The sequence below is a fragment of the Harmonia axyridis genome, chromosome 6 (genome assembly GCF_914767665.1).
Source record: "Harmonia axyridis chromosome 6, icHarAxyr1.1, whole genome shotgun sequence".
NCBI lineage: Eukaryota > Metazoa > Arthropoda > Insecta > Coleoptera > Coccinellidae > Harmonia > Harmonia axyridis.
In genome coordinates this window covers 11,187,977-11,213,411 of record NC_059506.1, presented here as the reverse complement: position 1 = coordinate 11,213,411, position 25,435 = coordinate 11,187,977, and the positions used below count along the sequence as shown (strand labels likewise).

At 33.9% G+C, this 25,435-nt stretch overlaps 1 protein-coding gene across 1 annotated transcript in view; it reads left to right on the top strand.

Annotated features, from left to right (window-relative positions):
• LOC123683500 (N-sulphoglucosamine sulphohydrolase) overlaps positions 1-25,435 on the top strand; it is a 145,559-nt gene that overhangs the window by 2,643 nt on the left and 117,481 nt on the right. Inside the window, exon 2 of the mRNA XM_045622592.1 lies at positions 12,558-12,824. Coding sequence (XP_045478548.1) covers positions 12,558-12,824 — 267 coding nt within the window. The remainder of the gene's footprint in view (positions 1-12,557; positions 12,825-25,435) is intronic.

Here is a 25,435-nt window from a genome sequence, read left to right as displayed (position 1 = left end):
AATTTCGAATTTCGAATGTTTTTCTGAATTTTAATTTTAACACCTCGTATTTTTGCCGCTCAAACCGCCATCTCTGCAAAATGTACCCCAAAATCAGTTTTTTGGAAATATCCCCATTCCGACTCATTTTATGTTGAAAATAGTTATATACAATCATAGTATAAGGAAAGGATAGTAAGCCAGTGTAGTGCTTTTTTCGATTTTGTTGATGTTGAGCGCCATCTAGTTGCACTCACGTTAAGCCTCGAATTTTACTGTCAAAAAATTGGTCCGTAAAGTGGAGCCCTCTGAAAGAATTGGTGTTATTTTGAAGAACTAAAATATTTGAAATAGAGTGGTCAGAAGATTTCTATATTTTGAAATTTTTTCTGCTCTACAATAAGAATTTACGCCAGTGGCGTGTATTTGTGATAAACAAGTACAATGCTACAAGTTATCATGAAATCACTAATCAGGTCCAGTCGTCATGAAATGATATCTTAGGTTTTTTCAGGATTTATGAATGGAATAAACTCCATTTTCCGGGATATCGATATTGCAATTGAATGTATTTGAAGAATATTCGATTGATATTGTTTTGTTATAGATTGAGTGAGAATAGGTAAAGTTTCTATCAACATTAATTTCCTAATGTCGTAAGTTCCAATGAAATTTCTCAAAAGCTATATTTAGCATTTGACAGTTGGTTTCGATCATTTTTTCCCAACCTTTTACGATTCTTAGAGTTATGTATTTTATTATTCGACTGTAATAATATTTTCTGACCGAAAAATCAGCCCATGTTTTTATGAATATTTGAAGAAAAGTTTACCTTAAACAACCAAATTATATTGAAATATCTCAATGATGTTGAAAATAAATAAAATCATGTTTTATTTTTATATTTACCTTATATTTAAAATTGAAATGAATATTTTCGGGTTGTAGTTTGTGGATTGAACATATCAATGGATTTTTCATATAGCTCAGGAGCTTGAAATATTAGAGGTTTCCTAGTAATACATCTTTTTTGGTAAAAATGAAGGAAAAAACTTGAAAATTGGAAAATTCAGTTTTAATATCAAATAAAAGAAATTTTATAAAGAAAAGTTCAAGAGTTGGTAGAGACAGATGGAATTTTAGTTCTTCTATACATACTAAGCAAATAGCCACTCTTAGTGCTGTGTAGTTTTTTTTATAAAGTAAATAAGCTACTTTATTAAATCCAAGCTCAACCATTAACGAAGAAAGAACTGAAAATGATTTTTTAAATCAGAATAGTTGTTATCCGTGTTTAATTAAAACTCTTAGCTCTCTGGTTAACATCAGTTCTACAAGATCTTGTTCTAAATCTGTTATTTATCCAGCATTTGAGAAAGGACCTATTGCCTCAATCCCTTCAATATTCAAAAAAATGGTAACAAGTGAGTATCAAGGTGAATTTAGATGTCAGAAATACATTAAAGAATTTAGCTACGACCAGGTCAGAAGCTTTCGATTTCTAATTCAATAAAAATTTAGAGAGATTTCCTCAATTTTTACTGAATTAGAAATCAAAAGTTTCTGTTTTTTTTTTGTTCTTGGAAGGAAACAATATGATGTATTTTTTCGATACTCTCTATCATTTGAATTCAACCCGCACCAATTCTTTACAAAATAATTTTCTATGGGAATAAAGCTTTTCCGATATAAGACACTATACGATATTGATGAGGGTTATTGAGTCTCAGTGCTGCCCTGGTGATAATGAATTTGATGCTTTGAAAAGCACACAGTTTCAGTCAATAAAACCTTGTAATCATGAAGATACTGAGCGAATGCTCTTGCAACCATCAATAATCATTATGAATTAACTGGCAATTATTTCTTTGAAGTTGGCAAAAATAACAAATTAGGTACCGAGACCCATATATTTGATGGTTTCCTTGTCACTATATATAAAAACCGTGTAGCAACTTGCAACGGATAAAAAATGTGGGCTCAAAAATTCATTGACAGAAAGGCTTTGTTGAATGAAACCGTGTGCTATTCAAAGCATCAAATAAGTTGTTGATGGTTTCCACAAAGCGTGCAGTATTTTCGGCTGTTGCCGATACTAGTTCTCCAGTTCTTAGGGCTGTCATTATAGCAGCATAAACACTGTGACTCAATAACTGTGCTGCTAACTTCACGTTCATTTTTTGGAAACAGTTAGGATTGAGATATTTATCCGTCAATTTCAATAAAGCTTTTCCCGTACTACTCTTTTTATCGATATCATATTTTATATCAGAAAAGCATATGTACTGTCCATTTAACATAAAATTATTATGCAAAAAATTGTTACGGATAGATTTCAACAGGTGAGGAGTATCGAAGAATGCATAATATTTTTTTTCTTCCACGAAAAAATATGGTTTCGCCTTTTCGACTCCCAAATTTCTAAACAGTTTCTGATTAGTACTTGATAAATCACAAACTATGCCTATAGTTGAAAGTTTTGATTCTTGAAGTTTTTTCAAAGCCTCCGTAACGATGAGCAACAACGATGCATGAGACACCCCATTATCAGAGACAAAATATGCAATCGGTATTTTCCAGGAGCTGTAAATACCTCTAATCATTAAAACCAGCGCCTGGTTAGCAGGAGAAGATTTTCGCCCAAATTCACCAAGATCCACAATCCCTTCAATTTCATCAGTTTTTTTATTGTAATCAATATTTCTTTTAATACTCATCTCATCAAACATGAGAACACATTTTCTCTCTTTGAGCATCATCGACTCAGCCTTTATTGTCAGGTTGACGAAAATTTTTTTATTGAAACCTGGCTTACACCGAAAATTATCTAAGGTGGTAAGGCTATCCAATCAGTTTGTTGATTCCTAAGAGGAATAGAAAATATACGAGAAACAATTTCATTTCACAATTTCTTTCTCATCCTTCTCAAGAAATAATATAAGAATGGGCAAAAACTGCAGAAGTGCAGAACCATTATTTCTGGTTTTAACCTTATTTTTATACCAAGAAAGGAGAAAATAAGATATTTACCCAAGTACATGTTAAATTCTATAGAAAAACTACCGCTCAATTGAGAGTGAGCAAAATAGGTACCAAATGGTATTTTATGATCCGGTCCTAGGGTCGTAATGCGTTCAATAATCCTTCTGACCTTGTAATAAAAGAAATTGGAGGTACACAAGAAAACGCTCAAAAGATAGAAGTGTCTAACGACAAGAGATGTAATAAACCATAACAGGAACTTTGAAAATTTGCCGCCTGGCATTTCCTTATCATTTTAAGATAAATATAGTTAGTATGTTTCAGGATATACTAAAATACAAATTCAATTTAATGCATCCTCAAACCCCAAAACAATTTTCATTAAAAAAATTGGATAAAAAAATCATCCAAGTAGACTAGCAGTATCATTCATTATCGCTCATTGTTCCAAATTATCGAGAAAATTAATACCGATCATCCAAAGCGGAGCTAATTTTCGAGACTAATTCTCAATCAAAAACCTCATTTTGGAAATCCATAAATAATTTTCATTACATGACAACGTTCAAAATACAATTATAGATCCTTATGTAGACGCAGTAATCCTACGCTGGGACACAGCAATACAATCTAAATGCCATTAATAAATTCATTCTCATTACAGGTATTCAGATACAAAAAGAATGATCGAGCGGATTTTGAGAACATTTAATCCTCCAAGAATACACTTTGTCCTCAATTCTATGAATGATTCAAAACACTTTGTTTTTCTGATTCAGTTTAGTTAGAGGAGGATGGTGTACATTTCAAGACCCCAAGTTTAAAAGAATAGAAAGATTCGTCGGTTCTCAATTCAGAATAAAAAAATTTTTGACCACTGAAATAGAGAAATGTCTAAAAATCACAATGCATAGGGATCAGAAAAGCAAGGTTTCAAATGAAAAAACTTTGCCAACGGTTTAAAAGACGGCATTACATTTCGAATGTGGAATCTTATATTATTATTTTTAGAACTCTTTATTTCTAAATTCATATGTTTGAATCTTATATTCAATTTTTATATTTTTTCATTGATAATATCCCAATTCTATTCATATTTCTTCGGATGAAACCACTTTCTACTTATGAATTATATGAATAATTTTAATTCAATTGTATCTATCAATTTGTTTTAATTATTCCTGAATAGAGAGTTAAGTGATCATTCAAACTTTTATCGTAATGCAAAACGCAATTATTCGAATAAATATTCAATGAATATTCGAATATTCAAATGTAGTGGTAACTTAATAATAACATAAAAATTGTTGGCAATGTCATGCGACCCCTTTTTAACCACGCCACTGAATGAATTATCGTATTATTTCTGCGCCATCTATAGCTCATGATTCAGCGCCATCTATTATCGAGTTACTTCTCCACTTTGGGTAGTCAATAGTGTTCGATATATGCAACCCGTAAAACACCGGTTCCAACTACAGTAGCGACTCCAAGTGACCAGCTCCTTGCCGTCAAACGGCGGTTGGCTTACTATCCATTCCTTATACTATGATACAATGTACAATATTAACCTAGGAAATATTTCTTACAATGTATGTATTTTTATATACTGGCTTTTTGAAGCATGCATGTATACAGGGTCCTGCAATAGTGCGTTAGGCTTCCATTGCTGCCAAACCAGACGTCTTAGGCCCAGTTTCACCAAACAGCACTTGATCCCAGATTGATTAAACTCCGCTTGTTACTAAAGCAGGCTTAACAGTGTTTTCTGTTTCACCATGCATCAACCCGTCCGAAGATGATCGCGATTAACCAAATCGCGATTAAATAGTCAAACCATTTGGCAACGTTGTGAACAAAAAGTTATACAGTGTTCTGTATCGTATAAGCAGTGATGACCACCATTGGCGCTAGGTGTCAGGTGTCATTCATTCATAACTCATAACATTTCAAATCATTGGTCATCTTGTAAACAAAAAACAAAGTTAATTTTTGCCGAAAATGTCGAGTGATGTGCTTCGAAATGTCGGAAACTTGCAGAAGTTAAAAAGAAATTATCCCATTTCACAAAACCACACAGTCTGGAAAAAAAACTATATAAGTAATTTTATTAACTTATTTATTTTAATTAACGAGTTTAACTGCTTCTTGAATAATATTTCAATCAAACATATCAATAAATTATTCTTTGCAATAAATTTCATAAAACACAAAAACAAAGTTTACGTGTATTTTGAATGGGAAATATTGAGCCTATACATATAGTCATATTTCGATAAAATTGACCCAAAAATTAGAAATTTCCAGAAAAATCATTACATAGACAAGAGTTCCATACTGATAAATAATTATTAATCTCAACTTGAAAGGTTATAATCCTCCAAAAATGGCCGATTAGTGCTAAATCGCGATTGGTCGATTAAATGGCGCTTTGGAGTGTGGTGAAACGCTACATTACATTAATCGTGATCTAAGGCCTCACTTAAGAGCTAAGTCAAGATTAAAGCATTTGGTGAAACTGGGCCTTAGAAATTTAGTTGAAAAGCATTCCCTTTGTACTTTCAATTCTGCATCTCCGGAAATTATTTTCTAATATACAGTGTGTTGTGACGCTACCCCAACAAAATATGAAGAATTTCAAATTGTTTTTTCTCGATTTTTTCAAATGTAACACCCTGTATTTTTTTCCATGATGATGTACACAGTTTAAAACTTTACAATTTTTCAGAAGTAACCATTGGATTATTTTCACTCCTGTGTCCAGCAGGCACGAAAAATGACATTTCAACCAAAAATTTCAGGAATTATGAACATAATAACTAACGGATATTTTAAATGAGCCACACAATGAAACCAAACTGAATGACCAATTTTTGAAAAACTTTAAAACCCTTCCAAAATCATAATCGTTGAAGTTCACCATGAAAATGATAATGTTTGTCCGTTTATTGGTAACTTGTGTATTCCAACGTTTAAAGAGTTTTATCGGCATCCAAAAAAATTTTTATTCATGAAAAGGTTCATATGATTTTTATGGCGGAGCAGTGCCACAGAAACTGTTATCAAGTAAATCGATTATTATTATTGATCAAAATATTGTTATTCAGAGCTCAAAGTGATCTCCGAATACAATAAATTGAGATGAATTTTGGTAAAGATGAAATGGTTTATATGATTTTCATGTTGGGGCAGTGCCACAGAAACTGTTTATTAGCCAGCAGATCCTATGCTGTCGAATATCCCGAAAGAAGACACCCATATGAGTCGAGTTTTCAGATGATTTTGAACAGATTTGTAGAGACAGGAGATGTCAAGTATAAAAAAGAAGAGAGGATAAAATCGGTCACTAACGAAGACAAGGAGCTCGAGGCTTTACTGCATGTAACTGAAAATCCACACACAAGACAAAGGGAGCTTGGTGTAGCCTGTAGTATAAGTGAGTGTTCAGTTCAAAGAATCCTCAAAAATAATAAGTATCATGCCTACCACATTCATATGCACCAGGCGCTTACCGATAGCGGTTTTCAAAACCGTCTGAATTTCTGTAACTGGGCAAGTTTTCAAATTGAACAGGACCCTACAGTTTTTGAATTTGTTTTATTCAGTGATGAAGCAACCTTCCACAATTCCGGAGCCATCAATAGCCACAATTTTCATTATTACTCTGTAGAAAATCCAAGAATTATAAGGCAAATAGACAATCAACACAGGTTGAAATGTCATTTTTTGTGTCTACTGGACACAGAAGTGAAAATAATCCAATGGTTACTTCTGAAAAATTGTAAAGTTTTAAACTGTGTACATCATCATGGAAAAAAATACAGGGTGTTACATTTGAAAAAATCGAGAAAAAACAATTTGAAATTCTTCATATTTTGTTGGGGTAGCGTCACAACGTTACCTTGAGTTTCAAAATAGAGGATTTGTTAAGGACTCATGGGTTATGACTGAAAGGCAGATTGTGTGTAAATGCACTTTATTTCTAAAACTAACAACTATTTATGATATAATTCTAGTGACGTCAAGACCAAGCGTAAATATGATGACAATATATTTATTGATAGAATACAAATTCCACAGTTCACCGGAAATATGAAAGTAACTAGGTATTTCTCTGGTCAACGTACTTCGAACTGAAATGAAAATGCTGATTTTATAGACAAATTGAAGACACACATCCTTCAATCTACGTTTGGTTGATAAATATGAAATACCTTCTGAAATTAATTTGTATGAATATTTTTGGAAAATTATGATATGAATAAAATTTTCTGTTTCTGTTCTGTTCTGTTTCGTACATATTCCCGGCGGCCTTAGTAATGTGGTTGGAGTCATGACGTCCTGAATGGTATATTCTAAGCCAGATGAGGGTTGATCGGTCTGTCATGGGGGTGGCTGTAGATTGGCTGCAACTCAATCCCTTCTTCAATAGGCACAGGTTCATTGCTCGTCTGGACTGAGGTTCGTTGTCGGCGTTGTCGTTTCCTTAACCTTGAATAACATAATAATATTACGATGACAGTTATTATGATGACCGTAGCACTCGAGTTTATGGATGAATGTAGGTGATTGTGCTTCCATTTGTAATTAGATAATTCGTCACCTAGGTCAGTTTCTTCGACTAATAGCTTGTTTATTTCTCCAGACGTCTGCAGCTCTTGTTCGCTTTCTATATGCCGAGAAATTTTTGGGAATTCTGGTGCAGTCAAATTCATTTTCATAGGATGGATGTACGTACCAATGACGACCTTTTCGTTATAATTGTCCGATCTCAAGATGCTCCTGTCGGTTTGTATCGTGCAGTATGTAGATACTTGGACTGTTCCCGTGCCGTTTATTGTAATCTCGTCCCGTTCGCCATTACAAATTATTGAGACTCTTACGGGATGGTGGGATATATATAGCCAAGAGTTCTGTTTCTTCAGTTTCCTCCACAGTATGTTAGGTACTTGGTAACTGTAGGAGGGACACGTGTTTTGATGGGGCTCCTTAAATATTTCGTCTATCACGCAGTTAGGATGTTGGACCATGCTCCTGACTATACTTGGATTACATAAATAAACGTTTTCAGCGATGGTTATTGTTCTTGAGTCATCTTGTTTTGTGAGTTCAAAGTATTTTCGCGTGTTGTATGCAACACCGAGAAATGAGGAAGAAATTGCAGGCTCCACAGATGTTTTGTTCTGCTTTTCTTCGGGTATTGGGGTGATTTTTATCAGGTCATAATATGTCCTTTGTATCACATATAAAAAACCATATATGCCTAAAGATTCTGTGTTGGATCTCGTTTCCATCTTCCATATTGGCTTTATGAGAATCCTCAAGTCAGATGGCAGTTTCATTTCCACGTCCCTAATGATTTTTCTCAACTTTAATGGCGTTATGAAGTCTGTTATATGCCCTTGTGAGTAGTGAGTATTTATTATTTTTCGATACTTTGTGTTGATTTATTCAATATACAGGGTGTCCCATAAGTGGCACGTCACAGTGACACCGGAGGTAGGTCAGCTAAAGAGGGACCTAACCAGCCTAACATGACCCCAGTAAAAGTTGCATGGTTTTCGAGTTATTACCAAATTACGTTTTTTAGTGAATTTTCACCTTTTTTAACATTGTCAGGGTCAGAATTCTGCTGGAAAGCTCTCGAAGCTTATTTTTTTTGTTGTAATGGAATCTTAAAAAGTTATTCAAGATGACATGAGTATGATTCTGTCAAAAAGTTATGTGGATTTCCGTAAATTAATGGATAAATCTTGATTTCAATTGCTAGCAAAACGAGAACTTCGACTTTGGACACCTGCTGTGAAAAAAAAATCCTTGAAACAAAACGAGCAAGTAACATCAAAAAATTGGGCATTTTAGACAGATTTAGAAATGGTACAATACACGAATCTTATGCCCATAAAACTAGGTATTTTCATCATTTTACCGATGCCCTACTTAACTAAGTGGAAACTAGGAACCCCGCTATCAGGTAATTTTGCCGCTTGCTATGACATTACATTTGATACCGGGCTTTGTTATTATTTGTTAAAGTCACAATAGGTAAAAAGATGGATTAGGGGAAGCGAAAAAGGAATATTATTGAAAAAAAAGGTAAATTAATTAAAAACAGACTTAACTTTCGATTATTAATTTAATTCTTAAATCTAACAGGTGGATTGGGCGATTAGGACCCATACTGTGGCCACCGCGATCTCCGGATTTGAATCCATTGGATTTTTTTATTGGGGATGTTTAAAGGACAAAGTGTATGCAAAACCAATAAGAAGCGAGGAAGAATTGCGTGAACGCGTATTCGACGCAGCCCGGACCATATCGGAAATTAGTTTAAGAAAATTGAATCGTAATTTTATAAAACGGTGTCATTTATGCATTAGAGTCCGAGGGAAACAGTTTGAACATTTACTGTAAGTTAGATTTAAGAATTAAATAAATAATCGAAAGTTAAGTCTGTTTTTAATTAATTTACCTTTTTTTTCAATAATATTCCTTTTTCGCTTCCCCTAATCCATCTTTTTCCCTATTGTGACTCTAACAAATAATAACAAAGCCCGGTATCAAATGAAATGTCATAGCAAGCGGCAAAATTACCTGATAGCGGGGTTCCTAGTTTCAACTTAGTTAAGTAGGGCATCGGTAAAATGATGAAAATACCTAGTTTTATGGGCATAAGATTCGTGTATTGTACCATTTCTAAATCTGTCTAAAATGCCCAATTTTTTGATCTTACTTGCTCGTTTTGTTTCAAGGATTTTTTTTTCACAGCAGGTGTCCAAAGTCGAAGTTCTCGTTTTGCTAGCAATTGAAATCAAGATTTATCCATTAATTTACGGAAATCCACATAACTTTTTGACAGAATCATACTCATGTCATCTTAAATAACTATTTAAGATTCCATTACAACAAAAAAAATAAGCTCCGAGAGCTTTCCAGCAGAATTCTGACCCTGACAATGTTAAAAAAGGTGAAAATTCACTAAAAAACGTAATTTGGTAATAACTCGAAAACCATGCAACTTTTACTGGGGTCATGTTAGGCTGGTTAGGTCCCTCTTTAGCTGACCTACCTCCGGTGTCACTGTGACGTGCCACTTATGGGACACCCTGTAGTTGTCAGCCAGTTGGAAATTCATCATAACTTGTAAATTCAGGGTGTGCTCATTCTTCATTTTATACCATTTGCGCATTTCATCTATGATGGCTATTCCTTCGTTGAATTTGCGTTGGAAATTTTCTAGCTTCTGGTTGATTCTCGCCTCTGATGAGTTCATGGCTACCATTGTCGAGATCATAATTTTTGATTGATGATTTGTAAGACTAATCAAGTGTTGTTGGTTATCGTGTAGTTCATCGATATCCCGGTATACTTCTTCGTTTACTCCAAACACAGCAGTCATTAATTTGCCAAGGATAACTCTTCTTTTTCTTGTCTTTGAATCGAGACGACTCTCAATCATGGACGTAGTTTCCTTTTCCACCTCTCTTATGTGATGTTCGAGCTCCCTGCAATGGGTCTTTACTTCATGAGTCCCTATTTTGTCACAGATATTTCCAAATTGCTGGGAGGTGTTTCTGACGTTGTATCTGTCCGATGTGACTTGTTCCCACGGAATTTTCAACTTAAGTTGGAGGGTGCCTGCATTTATACAGGCTTTACCCATGTGCTCCACGTAAAGTCCAGGCTTTAGTGTTTGTTGAGTGTAGTTGGCATTCAATGGGGTGATTATGCACATTAGAGTCAGCAACATCGTCAATATTCCGCAAGTACTATTTTTTTTTGTACAAGTTTTTGAAATGTTCAGGTCCTGTTCATTCTCTGTTGTTACTGGGAGTTTGCATATTTTCGTGATTGATCTTCTAATGTTGAAGTTGTCTTTAGTGCGTAAGGTTACCACTCGCACTAGACCATCGTTGCCATGGTGAGTTTCTCGTACTTTTGCGAGAGGCCAGTTATTTGGATTGACATTTTCTTGTTTTATCAGCACGATGTCCCCGATTTTCAGGTTTTCTTCTTTCCTTATCCATTTAGATCTATGCTGTAGTCTAGTTAAGTATTCGTTGGTCCATTTTTTCCAAAAATCCTTTTTCATCGCCTGAATAATGGACCATCTGTTGTGAAGACTCAACCTTTCATCTGATGAAAATGGAGTTTCAGGAATCATTTTAAGGCGTGATCACATCTATATCGCCTATAGGTATCCCCATCTCGCCACAACTTCTCCTCCATCTGGTCAGCACCACTTCGACATAAAGGTTAAATAATAGAGGGGACATGCTACATTCCTGCCGTAGTCCTTTTGATGTATAAATTGGTTTCGATAGCTGTTTACCAATTCTAATATATGCAGCATTACCTTCACTATCACTAATAGCAAAATAAAACAGTAAAAAGAAAAAATTGCGCTGGGATGTGAATTCGTGAAACCCGTAATCATCATGTCGCACCACCAAGCTATTTGGTATTTATATAAAAAACGGTAATTACCATCTTAAAGCCATTTCGCTAGCCGCATTCATTTTGTGAATCGATAGTGTCAATAGAAGGGCCCTAATATGTTTTCAAAAAGAAGGCGGTGTTTTTGAACATTTACTCAATTTTTTATAGCGCTTTATCAAATCCGTTTTTATAAATGTTTCCTATTAATACTTCTGTCTTATTTTCACCTTTACGAAAACAGGTCAAATTGAAATGCATGAAAAAATAAAGGGTGTTCCAATGAAAAAAATATCATTTTATGAAATATTATGACAACGCGGCTGTCAGTTTTTGTTTTGTTTTCGGCATCAAGAAAGCCACTTAAAATGCTACCAGTTTGCCCATTTAATCAACATCGTAACATCAATAATATAGGAGTTAGCAATGATGCCGACTTAATTTGGAATACCCTGTATACCTCAAACTAATCATCAATTATTTGAAGGAGTTGCAATTCCTTAAGAACCATATTTATGTCAACCCAATTTCGATGGAATTCAGAAATCGTAGAACAACATTTTTTATCCTGGAAGTGCACAAAGCTTCTTTTACCTTCGATAGATTCGAAAGCAATAACATGAGCAATAACAAAAATTTTACACGAAGGTGATGAAGGTAAACGCTTAGACCTCTCGGAGTTTTTGAGAATATCTTCAGGTCTAAAACAAAATTTTTCAATTGTAAAACGATGAATTAGATTTCCGCCTGTTTTAACCCCTGTTACTTGCTAAATGATTCAAATGAATTGTTTCTATTTTATATAGGACGAAACCCGAAACCTCCATGTCAACGAAAAATTTTATATTTCAATTGAAATTGTGTATAGTCGAGTGTTCCATTCATTTATTCAATAAGTAATATAAGGCCAGTACATGGGGTGTTTTATATCTCTAATTCCTCTTATCCCAATTTCAAGTCATACCTTCCCTGCATAATTAAGGATATTAATTCATTCATGTAAGTGTAAGTCTATTGTCTTGAGGTAATATCTACATTTAAAATGTCGGAACAATTAACAGTTGTTATGCAGTTAACCAGAATATAAATCCCATTGTTTTGAAATCAAATTCTTTTACGTACTAGTTGGAATTGATTCTAGAAACATTAAATTTTTCTAGCTGACGACGCAGGTTTTCAACTGGGAACCTATAGAGAGAAAATATGCCAAACTCCCAATATAGATGCCCTAGCAAAAAGGAGTTTGATATTCAACAAGGCATATACTTCTGTTAGCAGCTGTTCGCCAAGTAGATCTGCTCTACTAACAGGTTTACCGTCACATAAGAATGGCATGTATGGTTTACATCAGGCAAACAATCATTTCAATTCTTTTGATGATATTATAAGTCTGCCGAATGTTTTGAGTGACCATAATATCACTACAGGTAAGTTTTTGAATATAATTTTCCGAATTTGGCAGATAAAAATTGAAATAAATCTTCAGCAGAACGACCAGAACTTACCTAATAAAATCCCATGAATTGTTCAACAAGTTTGTCATTTATTACATAACAGAAAATGATGGATACCTAATTGTGAATGTCTCATCAGGAAACAAAAACAAAGATTTTAAGATTTCTTCTTAAATTGTTCATTACGAAGAAAGAACGCGAATCGATGAATGAATTTCGTATGGTTTCAGATGTTCTAGAAAAAACTAATATACTGTTGATATCATTTTCTAAAAAGGTTTTTGAAATAATGTCAAATTTAATAATAAGAATAACCAATTCTTTAAAATTGCCGCGATTTGAATATTCATTAGATTTATCGTGCCCCTAAGTAACTTTGGAAACAGGGACCGTATTCTCGACAAGTGATCTCTCAAAACGTATACGTTCATTCAGTGTTCAGAGCACTGTAAGTACGTTTACGTTTTGAAAGATCACTTGTCGAGAATACGGTCCCTGAGGTGGAACGTAATATCTAAGATACTTTTTAGAATTTGTGGATTTTCTTTGAATCTAGCTTTAACATTTTGATTTTTTTTTGACGCGCATTCTCTATTGCTGCGGCAATATTTTGTTTTTGTATCCTCATAAGGGAAAGCTTGCGAGTCAATGAAATATGTTGAGAACTTTTATTGTGTAGCAATAGACCCCGTAATAAATTTTTCAAATCGCTATAACTACTTTCTGACCAAACTCTGTCGGAATTTGTATTAGTTGCTGTGAATAAAATGTACGGCCATGAAAACAGTTTATTTAATTTAACAGTTTATTTATTGCTAGTAAGCCAGTCGTACTTTTCATTCCATGGATTTTGAAAGCTCCGATTATATTTTCCGACCCCAACTATAGTCAGAAGGCATTTACTCTTATCTGGAACAGGTCGCTTTACTTCCTTAATTATGTATAAAATATCCTTTTAGGAATGACTCGAAAAATGTTGTTAATTTATTAAAAAATTCACAAAATCGCAAGCACTTCGAATATTTTCATTAACCTTGAAAATTCGAGACGCCTCACTCGGTCCCGCTAAATCCATTTCGCCTTCTGGTAGGTAGTAATTAAGTCGATCAACAAACGCTGATCCAAAGATCGTTGCCTAGGGATTTTTTTTCATGAACCTACATTCGGATGGTGGTCGTGAGTTGTAACGCGGTGTTACGTGAATTACGCGAGCGGGGTATAAAGTTCCGACTTACGTACCCGTACACCCCCGAACAAAATTATGTCGCTTTGGGACAATCAAACATAACGAAAAGCTAATTGTAGCTATAAAGGGTGAGTCTTTGACTTGTACATATATTTTAACCGAAGGTTCCTGAGGTCAAAAGAAATACTTTTTTCATTTACCATTTTTTCCGATTCGGCCCTGTTAAAAAGATATAGCCATTTTAAATTTTCAAAATGAGCTAATTCACTCCTGAAAACCGGAACACTGAAGTTTTCTCAAGCATAAGATATACCTTTTGAACCTTGGAAATAAACTACTAAATTAGAAAAACCATCATAAACTCACGTTTAACATTCCATTTGTTGAACAAAGTAGTGTTTATAATAAAATAAATGAGTTATTCCAATTTCGTTGACGCTAACGATTAAATATTCTTCTCTTGATTTCTATTTCATTTTCGATAATTATAATGAATTGAGCTCACTACTACCCATATTAGCTGTGATACTCATATCCATTCATTCATTATATTTCATTTATATGATATCGTTGTTTACAAGAATTGCCATTTAACCTTAAAATCTCAAATAAATAATATTCATCTATGAAAGTTCTAACACAGACTATAGTAATCTGTGGTTTTAAGTTTGAATTTCAAATTTCGAGTGATGCCAGCAGTTCGGTTCGAATAATCTATGTTCTACCCTAAAATTTTCATTTACAGTTTACACTGTTATTGTTATAAGATATTTGTTATGAAATGAAGCATTTGATTTGTTCCAACTATCTCATAAAAATATTGAAATGCATCAATATTTTTGAAGCCATCAGTATGAAAATATGGAAATATGTAAAATATTCTGGCTCTGTAATCAATGGAAAATGTTAGACTCCACTTGTAATCAAATTTGTTCTTAATGTGTACCTACATTGTAGCCAACTTTACTACTTAATTCATCTTGATTTTGGCATTGAAAATAAACGAAAAGTATTTAATTTAAATATCCACAATTGAATATCCAGTTTATTTCAACTCACCTAATTTGTTTTCACTTTAAAACAATTATGGCCCTTTTGGAAGTATGTCAATCATACGCTCTTAGGATGAATTTATGGAATAGCAAAAGAATAAAAGTATTCAATCTCAATCACATGAAAATTTGTCTAGTATGTACCTAGTCCTAGTGGTATGTTTCGATGTGAGTTTGAATGAGCCGAAGAAGAATACAGTATTGTTCGATAGCAGCAGTCTTTAGTGGGATATTGATTGTTGTCATTATAATGGGACTATTTTGTGAAAACTTTTTTAAACATGGGCTTTATGAATAATCTGGACTTTTCAAAAAGAATGTTGATTTTAGTGAAGTATCTTCTTATTATCAGAGCTGTGCCAAAGCTCAGTATTTTTTAATCAAATCGAGGAGTTGAGGTGAGCTTATTCACTTTTACAACTTCATTTTCCAACTAAGTTGGCTAGTACTTCAATCCTAAAATCTTAGACATGACATCATAGTAAATATTCATTTCTGTGGTTTTTTTTTCCACAATAGAACAGAGTTGCATTCAGCCAAAGTACCCAATTTTTTGAATTTCACAGATAATTTTTTTTTTTTGAAGATCAAGTTATTCGAAAACGGCGTTTTGTTCGAGAAAACATGAAGAATACTTTTATTTTTCAAATTAGCCAAATATTCTTCAATGAACGTTCAAATTACTCTTAAGAGTTGGTTTCTTCGAATTTCTGGTATTTTTATGGGATGTAATGTTCATAATAAAGAAACAGAAGAATGTGTATGGAATCTTGTATTCGGATAAGATGTATCACATCAAAAAAAAGCTATATTTCAAAAATCATTTCCTTCCATACAACCATTTACGAGATATAGCCGAAAAATCACATTTTTTCATTGATTTTCAACAGCCTGTATCTGTAACCGGGCCGAATCGGAAAAAATGGTAAAGGAAAAAGTGTTTCTTTTGACCTCAAGAATCTTGGGTTAAAATATATGTACAAGTCAAAGACTCACCCTGTATACGTGGATGTTGGTCTTATAGCAGAAAATAATCAGAGTGCAGTGAAAAAGTTTTTAGAAAAACTAACCTCCGCGTTTGAGATAAACCATTGGTTCGTTAGATTCATTCCTAGGAATGCATATAAAACAACGCGAAACAGGTTAATTTGTCTCACAGACAAATTATATTGAAAATCTTGCAGCGTTTTGATATGGCTGAAAGTAAACCTGTTGGAACCCCAGCTGAAAATGGACATTCAGACGACCAAAATGAACCCCTAAAAAAGTCCCTTCCATACCGATCAGCAGTTGGGACATTAATGTACTTGGCGTGTGCAACAAGACCAAACATTGCTTATGTAGTATCGAAAGCTGCCAGATCGATTTCCGGACCAACAAAAGCTGATTGGATGAATGTGAAGAGAATATTCAGATATCTTCGAGGGACTTCAGATCATAGCTTACTCTATACTCTATCTGAGGATAAGCTATGTGCATATTCTGATGCTGACTTGGCAGGTGACGTTGAAACTCGGAGGTCGAAAAACGGTTTTGTATCCTTGATTGGGGGTACTGCTGTCTCCTGGACCTCCCAACTTCAGAAGTCGGTGGCACTATCTACTACAGAGGCGGAGTTCGTTGCAGCCAGTGAAGGAGCTAAAGAATTGGTTTGGCTGAAGAGACTATTGAGTGAAATTTGTGGTAAAAGTGAAACGCCAGAGACGCCGGTGTTGTTCATAGATAACGCGAGTGCCATCAAATTAGTGAAAAATCCCGAATTCCATAAACGTTCGAAGCACATAGAAGTGAGATACTATTTTGTGGGTGAACTGTATCAAAATAAAGATATAGATGTTGAACATATGAACTCAAAAGAGCAACTTGGTGAAATGTTTACCAAACCTTTAAATTCACCAAGATTGTCTATACTTTGTAAGAAAATAGGTTCATGTACTTAATAATTATGTAGGTTAGTTTAGGGGGTAGTGTGGTAGTGTTGGAATTTAAACTACACTTGTTCAGATATGACCCTTGTGACGCCATCTACCCTCCTTATATGTCACTATATGTTTTTGTTTTGTGTGTTGCATATTTGGGCGTGGCCACTGGCCCTTAAGAGTCCGTTCACGCGGCGCAAATTCAAGCGTTTTCTTAACTAATTCGGTCTTGATTTTCTCAGGAACGGTAAACGCTATGGGGATGATTCAAAACAATATTGGAAGGTCTTTATCCCTTGTATGATCGTTAGGTAATAATTTCACTTTAAGTTGCAAATTAATTGTTTTATTGAAGTAGAAAGTACGATTTTCAATAACAATTTTGAATAATTTATTGTCGCTTCAGTTGACCTAAATTCGAAAATCTAATACAACATGGTCATAGCCTATTTCTTCTTCTTTCCAATGATACCAATTAGAAATATATTACATCATAGTTACTCAAAATTCTATGTGACGTTGCAAATCTGTTTCAAGTGCCAGAATTGTGAACTAAAAATCGTTGCTCCTCCCTGAGGGGCGTGGTTTGTAGCTATCAGGACCGTCTTTTAGGAAATATATTCTCATAAACCTGAATTATTTGTCACGAACAAAAAAAAATATTTTGCCGCTTATACCTGCATGTTTCTATTGCAGCATTGATTATCTTTAGAGTCATACGACCGATTTTCATGTAACTTTCTCGAATGAAAAAATGGATTCCTCATGGAAGGTTTTGGATTGGATCCAATAGTCAATTAATTATGATACTTCGGACCGAAGGTTCGTAAGTTTGGAAAAAAGTAAATGTCTCTTATTATGAAGGAAAGCGATTCGGATGTAATGATGGCTGGCAAATTACCTTGTTTTTACCAATTTTCATAAAATACAAAATTTGGGAAGTTCAGAAGCTCTTTTAGATTCGGTATTGTGCTTGAGGATAATACTTTGGAAGTTAACAAGAAGTGATTTCGTGTAAATTTATTTGAGTTATTTCACGATTTTATTGCCACATTAGATACACATCAGTTGTAAATAAAGGTTATTCGGTACTCTTTTGTGTACCGTATTATTTCATTGCTGGACAATTTGACAGTTTCTAGGTAGGTTCAGCATTGCATAGGTACCTGAAAGAAGGCAATTTCGGAGTAAAGATTCAAAATGGTCTATTTTTGTACCGATACATATATTTCTACTTACTCAATGATTTTATGTAGAAATGAAGAATATTAACTATACCTGACATTGAAATAACGCATTTTCAAACTGAAATTTCTAGAATGGTATTTTCAATTTGGGGTTGAGGTACCTATTCCTAGAAGTTTTCATATCTATTTGGCCTGTGCAGTTCTTCTTATAATTTTGTTTATGTGTATTGAATCGACCTTTTTTTGCTGGGAAATATCTTTGGATGAATTCCGAATTGTTTATATTCTGCAATTCATGGATTCTCTGAAAGAACTTTCTAATCACTCCGTTTTTTTTTTTAATGAAATTTATCTAATATGCGTTTGGTGAAGGAAATGAAAATTGGGTTTCAGTCGAAATTAGTTTTCGTACGTGATATGTGTAGAATTTCGAAAACAATATGTACTTGTCCAGAACATCCAGAAATACGTAAGTAGTGTCATGAATCCTGGTGATGGTTATGCACAGCTGAAGAAAATAGGAATGATATGAATATCCCTTGTTTTTCATTTTCACTGTAAGAAAGAAAGATGAAGAAAGAAAGTTTATTCAGAAGTAGGTAACAGAAAATCATTCAAATTTTTTTACAATGATCATAACAATAATAATTTCAAAATAAAAGAGTACACAATGAAGTATGGTAATGCCTGGGAACAGATAGCGTTGAAATCTATGGAAGAAGCCGCAGCAGAAGAAGTGAACTAAGCGATCGAATGTGGAAGTATCGACATAAATGGTACACCTTCAATAACGGTATTTAGTGATGGTAGTTGTGCTAAACGATCTTATCGAACTGGGGAAATTATAATTCACTCTCTGGAGTTCCTACAATTGTTGTGATGCAAACTGGAAAAATTTTATATTTGGGTGTGAAAAAAAGTATTGCATAATATGTCAAAGAGTTCAAACTAACAATGACACACCAACAGAGCATACATGCTATAAAAATTGGAATTCATCTTCGACCGCCATGGAAGCTGAAGGATTTTGTTCCAGTTCACCTATGTACAACAAAATGATTGCCGATGGGAACAATAGTTGTTACAAAAAATTCTTGATAGTAGACCTTATGAACATTGTACAGTTCAGAAAATAGAATGTACCAATCATTTACTGAGGAACTACTGTAACAAATTACGAGAACTCTCGAAAGCACGTAGTGTTCTAGGGCCGTTGAAGAATGTGATCAGCAAACATATTTCACGATGCAGAACGGCAATATTAAAATCTGTACAATTCAGAAAAGGAAAAAACGCATGAAGATAAAATCAATTTTTTGAAGATGGATATTATTGATAGCGTCAGTCATATATTTGGTGAACTTAAGAATTGTGCCACATTAGGCTACTTTTGTGAGAAAAAAGTAGCTGATCAAGACAACTATATGCAAGATTTGTGATAGTTCTATATATAAGGCAAAATTATGCAGGCGTTGAGATATTTAGCACTACATGCCAGAAGTCTCATAGAAAATGTAACAACGAACATTGTGGAAAAATTCAATCCTATGATCAAAGAGTAAGAGGTAAAAGAATTAATTACGCTTTGAGAAGATGCTACCAAAGTCCTTGTTAGGCAGTAGTTGTTGCAAAGAATAAAAAAAAACCGCTATACGCTATACACAAAGATATGATAGGTCGTAGTCCAGGACAAACGGTGAAGAGAATGGAACGAAGTAGTGTCTTCAAAAAGAAAAAGAAGAAGGGGCAGTAAGCTACAGTTCTCTGCAGGGCCAGATAATAATTATTGAGAAAATTGTGAAAAAACAGACATGAATGAGGAAACATTCCAATTATATAGGACTGAATTCTTGAGGGGTTTAATCAAAACAGAAGAAGCTCATAAAGAAATTGAGTTGAAAACACGGCTTCAAACTGATTCCGCTGATTGGCATCAGCAGAGGAGGAAATTGTTGACGGCTTCAATATTTGGAAAAATATGTAAAATGCCTCCTATGTCAAGTTATTGCTCAACAGTTGAAAGAATTTTATATAAAAATTTTTCTGCAAAAGCTATAGATTGGGGAAAAATATTGAAGATCGAGCGAAGCGTCTATTAGAGAATGAATTGTGCTCGAAGATCACAAACAGTGGCCTTTTTATTAATAAAAAAAAGGTCTAGGTCCTTCTCTAGATGGCATTTTTGAAAAAAGTAATCATTCAATTGAAATCATTGAATGCCCTTTTTTAGAAAGAAATAATATGATAAAGGACGCTATTGAAAGGAAACAAATCACATATTTGGAAAAAATGATGATCAGGAATATCGATTGAAACAAAGTCAGAATTATTATTTTCAAGTTCAGGGACAATTAAATATAGCTGAAAGAGAAAAATGCTTTTGTCGTGGGAACTTTGAAGGACACTTTATTCATCGAAGTCAACATCGATGAAGAGTTTTTCGAAGGAAAATTTCATTAGAACTGTGTTTTACCTGTAATAATTGACCTAAGACATAGAGGCTTAAAAATAAGGATCCTCAATACAAACTAGATCTTCAGGATAAGAAAAATTGAAGAAAACAGAAGGCGATTTGAATTATATCATTATGAATCAAGCTGATTTTTTTTTAATTATAACAAAGTATTATTCCTTAAAACTGTAGATATTTATGAGATGAGTTCATCAAAATTCTCAATGAAACTTTTTTATTTCGGATTAGATATTTCAAAATTCATTCCATTTAATTCATAAGGGTTTTTAACAATTCAAAAGATGAGGATAATGGTATATCAAAGCGTATTTGGATTCTCAATTCGATATCAAGTAATTATGGAAAGTAGAGTCTTTTTCAAGACCTAAAAAACAGTTCGTGTTTCTCAACTCTGTTCTTATTATAAAGAAACCGTCTTTACAATTACAACCATAATCATAGGTCACCATTTGGCAATCATTTCATTTCATCAAAATGTCGAAAATGCGGCTGCATATTCCGACACGCACTAGTAGAACTCGAGAAAGAAACGAGATCATCCCAATGCGTTACAAATTCATTCTATCTGGGCTGAGGGCCTAATACGGTCTCGATATTTTTACTACGATAGTCGACGCCCACCCGCTCTTGCCCCTTCACGTTGCGACCCCTCTGCTTCCCAAGCAGTGTGGTGCAAACAGACTCTTAAGCATTGCATCCTTTTGTCTATAATAAGTACAGTTAGTTCTTGAGTAAGGTCAATGTACGCAGGTTAGGCTTTTCTTTTCTCAATTAAACATTTGAATAGAGTTGTTATCGACTTTATTACCTAAAATCCTTGTGTAACCACCTCAGAGGAGACAAACTCACACGAGACAGTCGAGATACAGGAAACGATACCACCAACTCACAACAAAGCGAAAACTAACCGGATTTCCTGTTTCTCGATTAACCCGAATAGTTCAGAATAATTGCAGTGCGTCTGTGGCCCTTCTCGAGGAGACTACCCTGCACAGAACACTTAACACTAATATACAAGAAATGAAAACACCTAACTAATCATCAGAGGCAACAAATAAGCCGGCCAATACGCCGCCATTTTTGGTTGGAGCAATATTTGAACGGCGGGAAATTTGAACTTTACTTACTTTATTTGGGCGGGAATTTTGAATTTGTTATGATTGATTGCCATTAATTACATAAAAAATTAATAAATTATGGTATGGGACATTAATATACATCAATAATTGATAAGAATTTGAATGGTGAGTTTGTTCCAAATATAAATGAATAAAATAGAAACACATCTTGTGAGGATCGAGAATTTCGATTTGGCTTTCTTAGAAAACATTATCACATCTCTAGAAATGAACAAAATTGATCAGAACAAATCAAAGAATTATTTGAATATAAAACATTTTTTTTTCTAAAATTATCGATAACAACTCGATAAAAAGTTCAAACAAAATTTACAGTTGAATATTGAACAATTTTGAAATAATTCAAAAACTACCTCTAGAGTGATAAAAATATCAGATGCAATAACCCAAAATTTAACAAGAAATAAATAAGGTACAACAAATGAACTAATAATAAAATATGTACAACAAATGAGTCAGAAATAAAATATGTACTACAAATGAACAATATCATAGAATTGCTTTATAGATAAAGCTCGAAAAACAAAAAAAAACATCTAAAAATATCACATATCGCCCATTATATACTAGGTGTTAAAAAACGTTTCAATATTTTGGGAGATAATTTTAGACCTCAAAATAAGTAAAAAGTTTCCTATAAACATGGGTCCCCGAATAAGCCGGTATGGAGATATGAGCAATTTTCAGTTTTCAAATTATTACTAGCGCAACCAAATACAATAAATTGAAAAAGATATTTGATTTATTTTTGAAGTCTAGTGTTCTATAGAAGAAATACCATATGACCACTGTCCATTTAAATGCAGGTAGTACATTGTCACATGCAGGAATTATATAATCTTTTGAACAGACCCGATTGGGTTCAAATCATTTTACAGGTTCAATCCGATATTTCAACACTCCGATGTTATTGATAGACGTACATTAAACTTCTGAAATATGTAACCACACATACAAAAGTCCAAAGGATACAAATTGGGAGGCCCATAGCACTAGGACTCCTCGTCCTATGTATCTTGTAGGAAATGTTTGATCTGAATGTTCCCTAACAGCAAGTGTATAATGTGGGGCGCTCCATCTTACATAAACCAAGTATTCATCCACTGATATAAAGGTCTAGAAACCAGCCAAGGTATATTGAGAGAGATGAGGTTAAAAACAAAACATACTATAAACAAAAAACATACTATAAAAAGAAAACATTTTATATACAAAAAAATTCCCTAGCAATAACATCATAAATTGTGAATAGGGATAGCCTTATGATTAAGACGTTCAGGATCTATTAGATTTTAGATTATTATAATCTGATGATAAGATATGATCACTGCATACACGATAGTTATTGATTTTAGAGTTTCGACTGATAGAGCAAGCCTCCTTTCAAGCTGTTACTCTGGAAATATCTGTAGGAAATGAGAAGAACTTTTTCTGCTTGAAAACAGAAGGAGCATGGCGGTAAAAACGCACTCTTACAGAATGGAAATTTGCAATTATAAGTTCATATTAACAGGAAATACTACTGAAGTTTTTGGAATTTTAAATGTAGAATAAAATTGGGAAGATGAGAAATTTAGACATAAGATATAGTAGAACTCACCCAGTGACTGAAGTATCAGTGGATATAACATTCTTCAATAGGTCGTTCCCTAATTCTTGACTTAAATAATCGTCATGGTCATAATATCTTTCTTCAATGATCTTCTTCTTGCAGTGCATCTCCTATCGGAGGTTAGCTATCATCACAGCAATTCGGACCCTGTTGACTGCAGCCCTTCAGTGATAGACTAACCTAAATAAAAAAGATTTATAAAATTATCATCACAATAACATCAGAACTAGATTATCTCTATCATTATAATTTACTAATATACTCGTAATAAAATTTATTAATTTACCGATTACATTGAATACTATTGAAACTCACCTCGGTATATAATAATTATGAAATCTTAGCAACGAAATAGTATATTGTGCAACAAGTGGGGAAAGTCCAACTTTTCTCGCACATGTTGCACACTATACTTTTCCTACAACTGCACAAATTTCAATAATTCAAGTATTGGACTTAATTCAAATCGAAATGGCCTTCGTTGACAGTATGTGCAAATTTATTGAGTTTCCATAGAAACGACTCAAAAGCCCAATTTCATTGGTCTACCAAGCGAGGTATGGACAAAGTGCCGTGGGGAATAATATTTCCCACAGTATGAGCAATACATAGTTTTGAAATTGAGTAAGCTGTGAAGAATACTCTACTTTCCATAGTAGTTGTAAGAAAAATAATATTAATGGGTGGTTAAAAAAAAATGTACTGCTTCAATTTCATTTCAATACATGATGCTTTAGTTACGTTTGTTTGATGTTTTATATCAATCCGGTAGGGGAACAAAATAACAAATATGAATGACTTATGTCATTCCTAAATTCTGGATGTCCAACCATCAAGCGGAAATCGTCCATTTTTGGTTGGAACCCTCAGTTTCACCCCCTGCTACAGCGGATCGACTGATCGAGGCATCTATCTTTAGAAGCTGCTTTTGAAGGAGTAGGAATATTCTCGATGTAATGTAACTAGAAGTCTGTGTATTAGTGAGAATGTACGAATGACAGTTGTCTATTCAGATGGAATAAAGTATTTGCATTTGTCTATTTCAGTATCGTAATGAGTTCATTACACTTCTAAAAACAGTGCTGTAATGAACTAATTACAGCATCGTTTTCTGTTATATTTTTGGTTTTGTAGTTGTCTATACTTACTTCCAATCCTATCGAATTTCAACAGAAGTCAATATAATATAATTTCGATATAGCGAAATGATTTTCAACATTATTCGCAATTTCTCTTTATTCTGGTGGTGTTATATCGACTTAGTATGACACATAAAATTCACGAATTTGATGCGTAATTGTAAATTATTTCAGAATTCGAAACGTACGCAGTGCCGTATCTAGGACGTGGCAAAGGTGGCACTTGCCACGAGCGCAAGGTCCGCAAGGTCGCCCCAAAAAAACAAAAGAAAAAAATAAATGTAACAAAAAACAACAATTATAAACTTTTCACAAATTAAAACCAACTTTTCGGGCGCCCTCTTTAGGCAGCTGTAACTAAGCAGGGGGATGCTCACAAAAAATGTTTATATGAAAGACCCCCTATTTTGTGACAAGGAATTGCTCCCTGGATTTTTCGCTAGGTAGGTACTATTCATATTCACGCTGTATAAAATTGTGTATCATTTTAAAAGTTTAACGAAAATATAATGGATGAAAATAAAATCTTTGAAAATGGAGGGCCCTGTCTAATTCATTGCCACAGGCGCAATAGTACCTAAATACGGCTCATAACGTACGATTCATATTCAAATTCTCATTCTACCTGTGAACTCCGAGGCGAATGGACCTGTCCTTCTGAGCTCCTAAAAGTTTAACCTCTAGTGAATTTCTCCGTACATTTGATTCTATGGATAGTGATAGTGACGAAAGTTTAAAGTGAATCAAAATAAAAAAAAGGAGTTGAGGAAACTCAAACACTCCATATACTAAAAAAAATGGATATCTCGTGTGAGAATACCCATGAAAATCCATGGCAACTTGTGAAAGGTATTAAAAGAAGAAAAACATCAGAAGA